The sequence below is a fragment of the Lepidochelys kempii genome, chromosome 4, assembly GCF_965140285.1.
Source record: "Lepidochelys kempii isolate rLepKem1 chromosome 4, rLepKem1.hap1, whole genome shotgun sequence".
Classification (NCBI taxonomy): domain Eukaryota; kingdom Metazoa; phylum Chordata; order Testudines; family Cheloniidae; genus Lepidochelys; species Lepidochelys kempii.
The window spans coordinates 27771026-27787303 of NC_136383.1; the positions used below are offsets into that span (position 1 = coordinate 27771026).

General features: G+C 40.7%; 1 protein-coding gene across 1 annotated transcript in view; it reads left to right on the forward strand.

Moving 5' to 3' along the window:
• The window catches only part of BANK1 (B cell scaffold protein with ankyrin repeats 1), a 298828-nt gene that overhangs the window by 38504 nt on the left and 244046 nt on the right, over positions 1-16278 (forward strand). Inside the window, exons 2-3 of the mRNA XM_073340798.2 lie at positions 5154-5552; positions 14995-15060. Coding sequence (XP_073196899.1) covers positions 5154-5552; positions 14995-15060 — 465 coding nt within the window. The remainder of the gene's footprint in view (positions 1-5153; positions 5553-14994; positions 15061-16278) is intronic.

The following is a 16278-nucleotide window of genomic DNA, read 5'->3' on the forward strand; positions in this document are numbered from 1 at the left end:
CCCAACTTACGGCATGTTTTAGTGACAACCATACAACACAATTCTCATAACTTCATGTGCGTTAATGATATACATACATGGATAGAGAAATGACTTTCAGCAGATCATAGCCTTTCACCGATACCTTACAAGGCATGCTTTATAGGTAAGATCACAATTATATAGAAATGAGGAATATGGGGGTTACAGGACGCTCCCAAGGTATAGAATGTCACATGTTCCCAAATCACTTAGGCTCTTTTGAGTATGAAATTTCCATCCAGGTATATCATACCCACATGTGTTCCAGTTGTTTGCACACTATTTTAAAATAAAAACATGCATTTGGAAAAATATAAGGCTTTTTCATATTTCATAACTTCAAGGCAACTTTCCCACCATTCCTTCATCTTCAGACTGCGGCTTCTCTTAAGTCTTGGACTGAGAAGTGCATAACTTTTCTGATGTCCCTCTGCACAGATGTGATTTTCACCTTTTTGTGTATATGATTTATATTTATGTAACACTAAAGGACTCAAAAGCACTTTGAAGACATTTCTAGCCATGGATCCAATGCTGCATGTCTGCCATGCATAGAACTCTTGCTGATACCAATCTCTCTTCTCTTCTCTTCTCTTCTCTTCTCTTCTCTTCTCTTCTCTAATTACTGGAAGACTATGTCCAGTTCTGATGTTCACAAAAAGGATAGTGAGAAACCGAGAGAGATTCAGAAAAAAGTTACAAGAATGATTTGAGGTCTGCAAAGTATATCCAACAGCCAGCTGAGAAGTCACTATTTCCAGTCTAAAAGTACCTACATGGGAAACAGATTTCTGATAGTAAAGAGTTCTTTAAACTAGCAGAAAAAGGCAAAATGAAATACCATGAAAAAACAAGAGAGACATATTCAGAGTAGAAGGTGAAGATTTTTAACAATGTATACGTAACCAGTGGAATAATTTACATAGGTGAATTCTCCTTCACTTGATGTCCTTAAATCAAGACTGTATGTCTTTCTAAAAGATATACTGTAGTTCAAACACAAATTATGTGCTTGTTGCAGAAATTGCTGGGTGAGGTTCTGTGGTATAGGAGATCAGACTAGATAATTATAAGGGTCTTTTTTATCCCTACAATTTGTGAACTTCTATCTTCTCTTCTGATATTCCTTATGTAACTCTAACAACATTTTTTCTTTTATCCTTTTCTTCTATACAATTGACCAAAATCAAGATAAGGGTCTGGGAAAAAAAAAAAAAAAAAAAAGCTTCACGGCCTCTCCTCTTCCTTAAACTACTGTAAAACTGAAACCATTTTGCTTAGCCCAGTGTCCTCTTACTAGGGTTCTACCACATTCACAGTCCATTTTGGTCAATTTCACGGTCATAGGATTTTAAAAATAGTAAATTTCATTATTTCAGCTATTTAAATCTGATATTTCACAGTGCTGTAACTGTAGGGTGCTGACCCAGAAGAGGATTGTGTGGAGTCGCAAGTTATTGTAGGAGGGTTGCAGCATTGCCACTCTTACTTCTGTGCTGCTGCTGATGACAGTGCTGCCTTCAAGGGTGGCAATACCATACCATACCATACCATGCCATCCTTACTTCTGCGCTGCTGCTGGAGGGACGCTGCCTTCAGAGCTGGGCGCCTGGCCAGCAGCCACCGCTCTCTGTCCACCCAGCACTGAAGGCAATGCAGAAATAAGGGTGGCAACAGTGTGACCCCCCCACAATAACCTTGCAATACTCCGCCTCCTCTTTTTGGGTTACGACCCCTAGTTTGGAAAACGCTGGTCTCCCCTGTGAAATCTGTGTAGTATAGGGGTAAAAGTACACAAAACCCCAGATTTCATGGGGAGAGACCAGGTTTCACAGTCCGTGACGCGTTTTTCATGGCCATGAATTTGGTAGGGCCCTACCCATAGCACTCAATTTTAGCTCTAAGTAAAATGAGAAATATAGTATTATAAAACACTTTTTATTAGAATTGCATTTTAAAACAGGGATAGAGAGCCATCTTGCATAAGGCTGATTTTGCATTTTGACCACAGAAAATATGGGGGCCTCTATTTCAAATATATTTTGAAAATTTTCAATCAACTCTGGTTTGAGAGAGAGCAGCAGTTCATTGTCGACCATTCTGGGATGCCATTATGCACTATACTGTGTATAAAGGATGAATGATTAGAACAGAGGTTGGCAACCTTTGGCACCTGGCCCATCAGGGTAATCTGCTGGTGGGCCGTGAGACATTCCGTTTACATTGACCATATGCAGGCATGGCCCCCCGCAGCTCCCAGTGGCCGCGGTTCGCAGTTCCAGCCTGTGCCACTTCCTGCAGCATGTTAACCCCTGGATTAGAAGCTAAGAAAGGAATGATGGTCCAGTGGTAATACACCTGACAGATATTGCATGTGATCGCAATATCTTTGCAGACCATATTATTTTATACCTGTGAATAGTACTATGTATGACTGTGTTCTGCTCCATGATGGAGGGTTAGCACAGCTTCTCTAGGAACTACAAATGGTGGGAGGTGATTAAGGTGAATCACTAAGACTAAACAACTCTAGAGACGTACCATACCCTGGAGTGCTTTGCATATACTGGTTTAAGCTGGGTTTTCCAGTGACCAACAGACAAAGGGCTTTTGGCAGAAAAAGGTAAACTGACTCAAAGCCTTTTTTCTGATCCAGCAAACGGACAGAACCTTCTGTCCAAGGGAGGGAGGTCTGACCCTTGCCAAAGAGTTGGAAGGACTTTGACCTACTAAGGCCCCAGAGATAATGCTGCGAGTCTGTCAAGGAGGTCCCAGAAGTCATGGATTCCGTGACTTTCTGGGACCTCCGTGACTTCTGCAGCGGCTGGTGTGTCAGTCTTGGGCAACTGTGCCTCCCGCATAGCAGCAGTGCGGGTCCCAGGCCACCGTGCTCACCTCAGCAGCAGCGGGGGTCCTGGACAGGCTTAAAACCCCCTGGTCAGAAGACAGTGTTATAAGGGTCCCTACAAAGAGACAGGTGATTTTGGAAACCAGAGACGTGACTAGAAACTCCTAGAGTGTATCACAGAAGTGGGGACACAGGAGCAGTTACCTGAAATCGTGATATCACTAATCTAGGACTCTGAGATCTGGGCTTTCTTCATTGCTGTGCCCTGTGTGACTTTGGACAAGTCATTTAGTCTATCTGTTCTTTAGCTCCCCATCTGTAAAATGGGAATAATCACTAAGGTGTTGTGAGGTTCTCTTTCTCTCTGAGTATATATAATAAAGATTGTGAGGTGCTCAGTAACTATGGTGATGGAGCTCTATAATTACCCAAGTTAGACTTTAGGATTTGGCCTGAATGGACTCTGCAGAAAATCTTCATTCCACAACATTGTTTCTTGCACAAAGGGTCTTGTACTTATGCCACCGTTCTACTGCATATGTAATATTATATAAATGACAGAGGATGTTTGATTTATGCATTTTTAATTCTCTAATTGGTTAGTATTTATTGTTGGTGTATGCTGTTATGTGGTATGTGTTTATATGCCTCTAAGAGCTATGCAGCTCCCATGTCTAAGCTTTGTTTGTTTACAGTATTTTAAAAAATCAAAATAACTAGTGTATAGTGGGATAGAAATGAACTTTCTATTCATTTGGTGCTTTCTATTAAAAGAAATCTAAAACTGGAGCTTTTACACTAATATAATTATCAAACCAAATTCTGTTCACACTTAAAATGGCATAAAAGAGGTGTAATTTTGTCTGTGTTGTTACTTCAGATTTACATCATGAAAACTGAGTGTAGAATATGGTCCATAGCATACAAACCTGTATTACTAAGCTAAAAGTATGTAGTCTGTGGATGCTGTTGCTTAGACCCACCTGTGATTAACTTTGTGACAATAGAACTGTATTAATTAATTTGATGTCATATTGTATTTTGCTGCATACTGTTGTTGATCAATATATCAGTGGTGTCAATGGCATCCTATCCTTTATAATATCAGCATCATGGGTGTGCCTTTATCTACTTTATTTGACATTTCCTTTTGTTTCTCTAGCTGCTGCAACTTGCCAAATGCTGAACTATTCCTATTTTTATTAGATTAGCATTTACATTAATATTTTAAAATAAATATATAGAAAAAACAACCAACCCAGTTCGCAACACATCAGTGTGGGGGAGGGATAGCTCAGTGGTTTGAGCATTAGCCTGCTAAACCCAGGGTTGTGAGTTCAATCCTTGAGGGGACCATTTAGGGATCTGGGGCAACTATGGGGGACTGGTCCTGCTTTGAGCGGGGGATTGGACTAGATGACCTCCTGAGGTCCCTTCCAACCCTGTGATTCTAATTGCTGTAGTGCATCAAATGACATGTTATATTATGATGACAGAATATACTCTTTTAGATTAGTGTCTCCTGTTCAAGTTGTAATTAAACCGTTTGATGCTTTAACAATTATTTTCTTGTTGAAAGTGTTAAACTACTTCATTACATCACAAACAAGTTGTTGACTTTTCAACAACAAAATAAGGTGCTTTAATCTGTATTAAGTAGCAGCTGCCCCAATATTTTTTTGTAAATAAAATACAATAAAAATAAAGTAATTGTTTTGAGTATTATATTTTGTCTGTACAATATGACATGTGATAGTGAGATGCACTACTACTACTACTACTGCTGAGACATAATGACAGATATGGGGAGGGATAGCTCAGTGGTTTGAGCATTAGTCTGCTTAAACCCAGGGTTGTGAGTTCAATCCTTGATGGGGCCATTTGGGGATCTGGAGCAAAAATTGGGGATTGGTCCTGCTTTGAGCAAGGGGTTGGACTAGATGACCTCCTGAGGTTCCCTTCTAACCCTGATATTATATGATAAAAACAATAAATAATATGAAAAGGAAAAAATTAAACATATTTTGTTTTGAAACAATTTAAAAAATTTTACTAAACAAAATTTTCAAAAGGGATATTTTATCAGAATTTCTATTCCACACGAAATTTCAAAAATATTTATATTCTAGTTTGGAACATAAATTTCAAATTTTTCTGCAAACAGTTGAAAACCCAGATTTCTATCTCTACCATTCTGTTTCAAATTACAAAGAGAAAAAAATCTAACATGCTAACTGTGGATATTAGATAAAATGGAGGTTTAAAAATGTTTTTTTTTTTACAGAAAATACAAAGGACATTCTGGTGATTTATGAAGAAGAGGCAGAAGAATGGGCTCTGTATTTAAAATCGCTTTTCAAACATATTATAAAGGAACAAGGAATCTTACTTTACAACCTAGAGACTTTGTCTATTCAGCATCTAGAGTCACTCTCTCTATCCTGTTATAGATGTAAACTGCTCATACTATCAAATGGACTTCTAAAATGCCTGAATCAAAAGAGAAGATATTTTCTGGACAGGGTCCTTAAGCCTTCCGGTAGGGTGGTGATTCTACTTTGTGGGGTGGAGAACTCAGACATTCTACATGAGATACTGACCTTAGACCAGAGCAGCCAAGAGATCTCCACCGATCAGGATCCCGAGGAATATCTCTCCATTGTTGCCGGTGTTATTCAACAAGGTAATTTTAAAGTTTAATCCTGCTGATGATATATTTGTCACTTAATTATGATTAAAGTTATCCTCCTCTTAGATCCAGAGTAAGGAGTATGCAACTTTGGAAAGTCTAGCACTGCAGTGAATGTTCTTCAGAAGCTGTCTGGTGAGCTTAAAGGGATGATATACTCTTGTCTCTCTGACCCCTGGGTTCAGATAATTATAACAATCTAATGCCTGCCATTAGTATGGTTGAAAAATGTGTATGCGTGTCTCATAACTTTCAGTAAAAAAAACGAGGATTCCTTGTGGCACCTTATTATTTATTTGGGCATAAGCTTTTGTGGGATATAACCCACTTCATCAGATGAATGGAGTGGAAAATACAGTAAGCAGGAATAAATATACAGCACATGAAAAGATAGGAGTTGCCTTACCAAGTGGAGGGTCAGTGCTAACGAGACCAATTCAGTCAAAGTGTATGTGGCCCATTCTCAACAGTTGACAAGAAGGGGTGAATATCAACAGAGAGAAAATTACTTTTTGTAGTGCTATCGAGGCCAATTCAATCAAAGTGGATGTGGCCCATTCCCAGCAGTTGACAAGAAGGTGTGAGTATCAACAGAGAGAAAATTATCTTTCCATCCCATGTATTATATCCCACAAAAGCTTAAGCTCAAATAAATTTGTTAGTCTCTAAGGTGCCACAAGGACTCCACTTTGTTTTTACTGATGCAGACTAACACGGCAACCTCTCTGAAACTTGTTATAACTTTCAAATTGTCTTAATTTCCTAGTTCAGAACTTCCTAGGCAATGTGCTAATATGGAAAATATGCTGTCCACAAAGTTTGGGCTTACTTCAGTCATTCTTTTTCTCTCCGAAGCACACACAAGCTGAAACAATATGCTAATCTTCTGCAGCAGCTGAAACAAGAAGTTTCTGCTAAATAGAATTGCATCCTGTATATGTTTGTTATGTGACTGCTGAGGCAGATCAGCACTGAGCAGGAGGTCAACATAAGAATTATTTTAAGAGCTTAAGTAGTGAATAGGTCTTGTGCTGGCCCATTGCACAGGGTTGAAATTCATTTGCAAGTACTTTACTGTGCTGTAGAAATGGAACTGAGGGGTCACTTTGTACCTAGCACTGCCTGCAGTCTGTTTTGTAGGAAGACCGTATCGCAATCAATTTGGGGAGGCCACTCCAGTAATATTATCACAGGCTCCACACACATCACCCGATATGCACTCCTGATAGGCATTTGCTGCTGCTGCTTTTTCATGGCCTCTCAGTCCTCTGTCTGCTCCCAAACTCCTTCTGTTTTGTGTGGTTATACTATTCACACACACTCTTGCCCCCATATAAGTTAGTTTTTTGTTACAGCTGCTGTTTGAAAACTTTCATTCAGCATGCAAAGTGCATACTCAGTGAAGCAGGACATGAGCCTTGACTTCAGAAACTGCACAGTAAGTGCAGGGTAGAATGTTGTGCTGCTATCTAGCAAGTAGCTCCACATCAGAGTTTTCTTTTCTTTTACTTTAAAAAAAAATAAAGGAAGGAAAGTCCATCAAAAACTTGACATTAAACATTTGAAGGTTGGAAAATGAAGTACTCAAAATTCCGGGAATATGAATTAAAACCTAGTGTCAGATTTTTTTCCTCACTCCCTTGTCCCACTCTTATGCTAGAGCAACTCCACCAAAATGCTGTCATGAAGTGGAGTTGCACAAGTATAAAACTATGGCAGTGGTGTGGAGAAGTAGACCCAGTCTTTAATTACATGAACATGGATTTACTTTGCAATAACACTGGTGTGAAACTGAAAGCATGCTTGGACCCAAGTGAACAGACACGACTGTACTTACAAACAGAAGTCCTAGATCCCCTCCTCTAGATCTTTCTTTTATGTTCTGGAGTAAAGCTAATCAGAGTCACCCGATTTGGCTTCCAGAAAGTTGGCATCCCAAAAGTTCTGCACCTTCCTACGGTGCATTACTGATGCTTGACTATTGAATGGGAGAAAGAGCTCTTTGGCTCAGTAACCATGTCATTCATGGGAATGAAATCAATGGGATCACACCAGTATAGCTAAGAGGAGAATTTAGCACAGGGACTGTACTTCCATATCAGTGGGAACCGCAAACAGGAAACTGCAAACATTTGTTAAAAAAAAAACCAAATATAGTTTCTTAGAAGAAAGGTATTTCTTCATTTTGGTCAGTTGTCACAAAGCATTTGTTTACAGTGGTCAGACTACAGAATATGACAACGTAAAGTGGCAAGGCATCCACAATATCCTGTCTCAAATAGTGGCCAGTAACAGCTGCTTCAGTGGAAGGTGCAAAAAAAAAATGCTGTAGTGGACAAATATGAAAATCACTTGGTTACAATGAAAGTTTCTTCCTAATCTGTATCAGTTAGTGATATGCCCTGAAGTGTAAAGGTTTACATCTTCTATATTGTTTACTTCTGACCAGTGTAGCTGTGGATGTTTGCATTATCCATGTTAATCTTTTATTCAGAATCCTGCTAAGCTTTCGGTCTCAATGATAACCTGTATCGGTGATTTTCGGATGTTGTAAAACAATTTTTTCCTTTTATCAGTTTGAAATTTGTTGCTTTTCAATGAAAGAACAAGAGGTACATTTGATTTACCTTTTGTATACCAATGTTTTGTATGCCCCATCATGTCTCCTTTTACTCTTCATTAAGCTAAATACTTTCAGTCTCTCTTCATGTGGAAGCCTGCCCGGCCACACCTCATTTTAATCTTCACACAATGCACAGTCAACCTGTGGAACTCCTTGCCAGAGGATGTTTTGAAGGCCAAGACCATAACAGGGTTCAAAAAAGAACTTGATCAATTCATGGAAGATAGGTCCATCAATGGCTATTAGCCAGGATGGGCAGGGATGGTGTCCCTAGCCTCTGTTTCCCAGAAGCTGGGAATGGGCTATGGGGATGGATCACTTGGTGATTACCTGTTCTGTTCATTCCCTCTGGGGCACCTGACATTGACCACGGTCGGAAGACAGGATACTGGGCTAGATGGACCTTTGGTGTGACCCAGTATGGCCATTCTTTTGTTCTTATTTTCATCACCTATCTCTGATCCCCTCTGTTTCTGCAACAACTTTTGACATAGTGACCAAACAGAACACAATATTGTATGTATTTTACTCCTTCCTTTTACATTTGCTCATAACAGTATTAATTGCTGCTAATTTGTTCATTCTGCACATTTGTACCACCTTGCACAACGCCTTCTAGTCAATATTCATAAAACTCTCCCATTCTTCTCCTTAAAACCCATGTATTCCATGGCACATTTCAGTATTGACTACCTGACACCACAGCATCAGTTCTCCTCTGCAACTGAGTTCCATTCATTGCAGGGCACAGGAGGCCATTTGGCAGCTGATTTTGGCTCCATGATTCAGTACTGGGCTAGTCCTGGCATTAGATAGAACAGAAGAGGTCCTGTTCTAATTTCTATCACTGGTTTACAATCTCTCAGACTTTACATCAATGTAGATTTGGTGTTAACAAACTCTGCCATGCTGTGCCACTACGTCCGAGTGGCTGACTGGCACAGAAGCAGGGTTTTCTGCTTTACGCCTGGAGGGAATTCTGGGCAAGGGGATTCTCTGCTAGTTAATTTGCAGCTGGACTCTATTCTCTTTGAGCTGTCTGAACAGCATGAAGTGGATAGAATGGACCAAGAGATCCAACTCCATATCTCTTCATTTGGCCGAAATATCCTTTACCACACCAGATTGTGCCAACTTCAACCCTTTGGCACTGTTCTCCAGCTGTGTACTCTTATAATGCTAGCCAAATAAATAATACTAATTAACATGCACACTTCAAATAAAGGTGTTAGTTGCTAGTTAGATAATGTACCCACTAGAGATCCAGTTTACAGAAAAGCATGATTCAAAGAAAACCTAAAATCAGGAGGATTTGCTGTCTGTGGTTGAGAGCATTCATAGGGGGAGCAAATGAGGAACTGAGACTCAGGCATTATGCTTTGTAACATATGTTTCCTGGATGGTGGCAGATTTTACTATGTTCCTGTTTAGTGCTAGCAAGAATGCAAATATTTTTGCTGTTAAGAGATTGGCATAGCAAGACTTCTTAAAAGGTGTGAACATTTTTACAGTGATGTTATCCTGAGCAGCTAATTAAAACCTTTCTTCCGTTTTTTTTTTAATTGTCTGAATACTCGTTTGTCATTAGAAATGTAGGCTGTACAGAAAAGTTAGGACTTAGGAGGTTGTATTTTCCCAAGCTAGCAACTAAGATTCTGTTTACTCTTCTACATAACTGTGCGTTTAATTTTAATGCAAGGTGACTCTATTAATTTAGTATTTTGACTTTTCTTTGCCTCAGCTTTTCTTAATATTGATGAAAGTACAGTTCAACACTGTGTTTTACTCTATGCCTTACCCCTCCTCTCTTTCTCCTGCCACTTCTCAACACTCTAGAGTAGCTGTCAACCTGACACTGCAGACAGCCAAGATTCTAGGCATGTACTTTCTCCTAGAAATGATGGTTACTGTTATATATTCATTAAGAAAGAGATCCTATGGGCTTGGTTTTTCAGCCTAGACTTAACTGGGCCTCTGTTTTTATTCCCACAATCATTTGTAGGCACAATTTAGACAGGTTCAATGTCTAAGTAACTGATTTGCATGTGCAGTTAGGTACTTAGATCTCTAAATGCCTTAAATTGTTTCCACAGTTATTTCTGTCCTCATCTTGCAGATGCAAAAAGAGAGGGTAGATTTTGAAAATTTTACGCTCTATAGATACCTCTCTGGTTATGTTTCTAAAATGAGCTTATTATTTTATGAGACTGTTTGGTAGGACTTTGAATTTATTGAGGACTTGGGAATCTTAGCATCTAGCACTCTCTTTAATGGCTCTATTTTATTTGATGGTGTTGGCAAAAATAAACACAGCAGTCCTCTTCTCTTCTCTTCTCTTCTCTTCTCTTCTCTTCTCTTCTCTTCTCTTCTCTTCTCTTCTCTTCTCTTCTCTTCTCTTCTCTTCTCTTCTCCTACAGCCTATTCCCAAAGAAAAAGAGGGCCCTTTTTTCGTGACCCACAGGAGAAATTTAAAATTGAGCACTTAAATACACCTCTACCCCGATATAACGTGGCCCGATATAACGTGGGTTTGCATACAACACGGTAAAGCTCCGAGACGCTGCCGGGCCGGGGCCGAGGGGTTGGATAAGGGGCAGAGGGTCTCGGGGGCGGTCAGGGGCTTCCCCCCCACCACAAGGTCTGGGAGGCAGGAGCTGTGGGGGGCACTTTTGGGGGCCCCACAATCCCAGAGTGGCCCTGGGGATTAGCAGGGGGCCGGGAGCAGCCCGCTCTGCTTCCCTTGCCCCAGCCCCAACCATGTCGCTTGGGGGAGGGGGATTGGGAGAAGGGATCTTCCCGCACTCACAGCAGTGGCGGAAGCGGAGTAGCCCGGCCCCAGCCCGCTCCACTCTGCCAGCTCCCAGCCGTGGTGCTCTGCTTCCAAATCTGAAAAGCTTGGTTTAAGTGACTTGCCTAGTATCTCATAGGAACTCCGTGGCAGAGGCAGGGATAGAATTAGAGCTAAGCAAATAACTGATTGTTTTTTCTTCATTGGCAGTTTCAAGAAGTTGAAAAATAAAATACCTTTTGGGTCATACAAAATGTTCTGTTTGATCCAATATGAAACATTTTGTTTTAGATTTTGAGCATTTTAAAACATTTTTGATTTGTTATAAAATAAATTAAAGAAAATTTTGAACTGAAAAATTGAAATGTTTTGTTTTAAAAGGTCAAAACAAAATGTTTTGATTTTTTTCTCAGAATATTTTTGTTGTTTCTAAGCAAACATTTTGGCAAAACTGACAGAAATTCATGAAATGTTTGCGGATTACCAAATCTGCATTTTTTTTTTTTTACAAAAAATTTTGGTTGAAAAATTTCATCCCCGCTTTGGATAGAATCCAGTTCTTCTGAACAGCATTCAACTGCCTTAGCCACAAGACCTTAACCATGAGACTATTCTTTCTTTTTTTGCAATCCCCAGCCTCACTCACTGCACACCTTCCAACTTCCGTAACAAATGAGGCAGAGGTCCTACAGACAACAACCTGCTTCACTACACAGCCACAAATCACCTCCAGAGCAGGTCCATCCTCCTGGGTCATATGAAAAAAATAGTTTGTGATTTTTGTAATTAATTCACATGCTCAAGGGGGCTGAATTAAAGTTGCACAGGCAATCTTAATTCTGGCATTTCCTAATTTTTGAGTGAGAGATTCCATCATGTGGCATCTAAGTAGTGTCTTAGTTTCTACCCTTCTTTTTTCCCCACCAGCAGCCATTGGTTTTTTTCTTTTACCAAATGCTGCTCAGGACTTCTGCTGCAGGGAAAAGCAAGGAGACCATCCCCACAAAAGTTTACTTTCGTTTGCAAGTGAATAATAAACTGTGAAACACGCTTTGTATTGTCCCTGCCAGGCTCCTACAGCAGCATAGCTGCTTACACTACTACTACACCACTACTAGGTGATGGAGTGCAGAAGAATGTTGGGGTTGAAGTGACAGGTAGAGACAGAAAACAAATAATTCCTGCACCTATTGTTCCTATGTCCTCATCAGTCCCATTTTTCTCACTTCAAGATAGTGTTGAAAAGTCACCACAGAACTCAGATCTTCAATTTAGGGGTGTAGTGGGCTGTTTTTTTTGTCTCATAGAGAGGCAGTTTAGCCTACTGGCTAGGGCATTGATCTGGAAATAAGGAGACATGGGTTCTGTTCCGAGTTTTCCCACGTGACTTTGGGAAGTCACTTTACTTTTCTGTTTCTCCTCCCATCTTTTGTCTCTTTTATCCATTTAGATTGCAATCTCTTTATGCTGGCAATATCTCTCACTGTGTCTGTACAGTGGGAAGCACAATGGGTCCCAATTTTAGTGGGAGCTTGTAGGCATTACTATAATACAAATAAATAATATTTCTGTCAGGTTTTATTTTAAATGCAATTGATATTAAGGTGGTTGCCCATAACAGTTTTAAACCTGACTTACTTGTATTTTTCACCTATCTTGGTACAAGCAGCTTGCTACTCCTCTGACATAAGTGGTTAGCCAACATTTGTGTCCTTGCGGGGCTGTTTCTCTTAGGAGGAGAAATTGGTGATCTGAATCAGGTATATTCTTTGGTGCAATCCTGTTTATTTCCAAAGAATGTATGCAAAATTCTGTTTCCTTGAACACAGTAGAAACAAACAGCAGGAAGTTTCCTTCCTCATAAATCCTCAAGCCTGCCTCTCCTGCAAGTTCTGTGCCCAAGAAGCTCTGTCTCTGTGTTTCACCTCAGGATCACGCTCATCACTGTTTTTTTTTTCACTTTCTGCTGACTTTCTGCCTCTAAAACACACACACATACACACCAGCCCAAAACTTGGCCTCTGCCTTGGCAATCAGGGAACCCTCTGTTAATCTACCTACGTTAGTTTTTCCTCAGGCCTTGTCATACAGCGAGTTGCCTTAGGTAGCAGCTTTTCACTACATGAAGGGGCTTAACTGCTCCTGTCAGGTAGACTGAAGGAAGAGTGCATAGCCTGCACATCAGATTGAACTAGGTCAAAGTCTAACTTGATGGCAACCTTTTTTTTGCTTTTGCCTTTGCAAGTAGATAAGATTACCGCCGTATTCTTGGTATTCCCTATACAGTACCTAGGAAATACCCAAGGAATACTGTGAGTTGCTGCAGTAATAATTATTTGTAAAAGCATTGAAGATTTCAGTGGGGACCATAACACAAAGAAAAACACAAATACAGTTTTATCAGGCAAGAAAACAAATGGAGAAATCAAGGGTCTAATTCTGAAGAAAATAGCCTTGCCCACAAAAGATATGAGGGATTTTGTGGGGATGGAATCTTCACCCTTAGTCCAAGAGTAGATCTTGAGGCACTCATGCAGCTAGGTCACATTCAGTTAATGGTAGAACAGAAAAGAATAAAGGGCACAGGCTGCTGTTCCCCACCTTACCAAACTGTACCCATGTAGATTCATACTATACATACCTCAGGCACAATCCTGCACAAGCCCACATTCCCATCATTTTTGGTAAGCTATGATGATGCATGTACCAGAAGGGTGTATACAGGCTTGTGAGGGATCTGCCCAGATTGTCCCCCTCCTCATCTTCTCTTCCGCAGCAGGCCCACCACTTTTAAGATATTTTGGCCTTTGTGTAAGAAACCTCAGGATTTAGCCTCAAAAGGGAGGTGGGGGTGGGAATGCAAGCAAAAATAAATGACCCGGCCCTGCCTTATTTCTAAGATTCATTTCTTGTTGTTTTTAATCTTTCTATATATTGTCAAATTACAGTTTTTTATTTTGTTCCATTCAGTTTCTGATATTGAATTTGTGCAAAATGGTCTTTAATATTGTGGTTACTTGCCCATCGGATGCTCCAGTTATACCACAAGTTTGCCAATGAAGAAATGTATACATAATTTACTCACAGAAGAGTCATTAATACACTTGTTCGTTGATTTTAAGAAAACGGTGATGCTTTATTATATCTCTCCTTTCATATAACAGATTTTAAAGAATTTGTATTAATTTTTGCAGAGAATCATTTCAGTGGCAATAATACCTAATAGTCAAATGAGAAGTGCAGGTTTTCTATGTGATTGTGTGAAATGCCCATCGATGGAGAACAGTGTGTCAAAATGAAGATTTCGAATGGAACCTCATCTGTTGTGATTCCCTTCTGTAGGAATTTCATTTCTCAGAAGTCTCCTTTTGTGTACTTAAACTATTGACAGTAGCATTGAGGCAGGGATACAACTGAACAAAAACCAGGAAGTTCAAAGTGAAAACTAACTAGGACCTAATCCTGCCCTCATTCCACATACTCCTACTGACTACAGTGGGACTTCTACCTTAATTCCACATCATTGTGCTGCTGTGAAGACTGAACCACTGACCATATTGGCTTAGAGTGGCAAAGCTTTGCATTTCATAGTATAAGTTGTGCCAGTATAGTTTTCTTTTCTCACTTGTGCTATCATACTACTTATTCCACATAGTAAAAAAATAAATTACTGATTAACTAACATTTAATACATTACTCGCTCCTAGTATGTAAGTTGAGGAATGTAGCTGAATAACAAGCAGGTTTTAATATTTTTAGGAAGAAAACCTCTGTTATAGCTTCAATTAAAAAAAAATCTGTAATATATACTGCTAATGCCCTGGAATTAACTAGTTGTCCCAAAATAAGTTGTTCTTAAAGTAGTTCTCATCCCACCAATGGTCATCAGAGCTGTCCTTGCTGGAGTACAGAATTAAACATTTTAAGAAACAACTTAAGAAGCAGTGGGAGACTGGCCAGGGAGATGCTCATTTCAAGATGTTTTCAGGGAGATGTCATCCATTAAAGTATCTTTCTTTTCTTAGATGAACCACAGAATGAAGAAGCCAAAGAGTCACTGTCTTGCATCTATGAAACAGTTCTTGCGGATGGTGAGTTTGAAATTCCCTAAACTACATGAAAGTAGAGCAAAGGGCTCTTGAGCACATAGAGTCTTTACATCTTGTGTGACCCAAAAGGAAGTGATCTAATCTTTCTAGAATGTGGAACTACATAGAGGAACCTGTCTCGTACTCACACATCCACCTGCCCATCCCTCCATGGGTTCCAGAAGAGGAAAAGGAGCTGACAGAACCATTGCTCTCCCCCTCAAATCCAGGTAGTGTTGGGCAGAGGAAGGACCTCCCTCTTCCATGCAGGGAGGGGGGAGAGAGAGCTTTTCCTCTCCATTTCTCCCTGGTGGGGAGGGAAGGATCTTCCTGTAGAGCAGGGGTGGCCCTGGGGGGGGCGCTCACTGCTCAACCCCTGGCTCTGCCACAGCCCCTGCCCCCACTCTACCCCTTCCTGCTCCCTCCCCTGAGCATTCTGTGCTCTCGCTCCTCCCCCTCTGCCCGCCCCCAGAGCCTCCTACATGCCATGAAACAGCTGATCGGGAGGTGCAGGGAGGGATGGGGAGGTGCTGGCCGGTGGGCAGGAGGCGCTGGGAGCGGACGGTGGGGGAGAAGCTGATGGGGGGGCTGCTGACGTATTACTGTGGTTCTTTGGCAAAGTACATTGGTAAATTCTGGCTCCTTCTCAGGCTCAGGTTGGCTACCCCTACTGTAGAGGAAATGAGGTTGATATGAGTCTTTCAGTTTGGACAGTACTTTTTCTCCTGTCAAATGTCAATGCTGCTTCACTTAAAGGCAGGTAGGCATGGAGCCCAATAAACTCCCCAGCCAGGTACCAGCTCCTCCTGGTGCTTTCCATTCTAGATTATTTGCTTAATGAATGCTTATTTCATCAGTCACTGCTAAGAAACAGGAGGAGATGGAACTTGGAGAGATGAATCCCCCGCCCCCCAAGCCCAGGAGAGTAAGAGAAGGTGGAACTTTCCCTCTGCTTTTAGCAAAACAGTTCCCACATAGCACAGCCTCTGCTACTAACCCTTACTTAAAGGCCTCTTCAGTAAATCTTTATTGCAGGGCTGATGTCAAGTTACACCACTATGTGAAGTTACTAGCTCAGCACAATCAACTTGCTGGCTGATGAAAAAGTTTTGGTGAGATTACTAAGTGTCTTTCGGAATTCCTGGCTTAGCACCTCCACCTTACTGGACTCATGGCAAGGTATGAGCCTCTCTGAGGTTACTGGATCAGCAACTCTGCCTT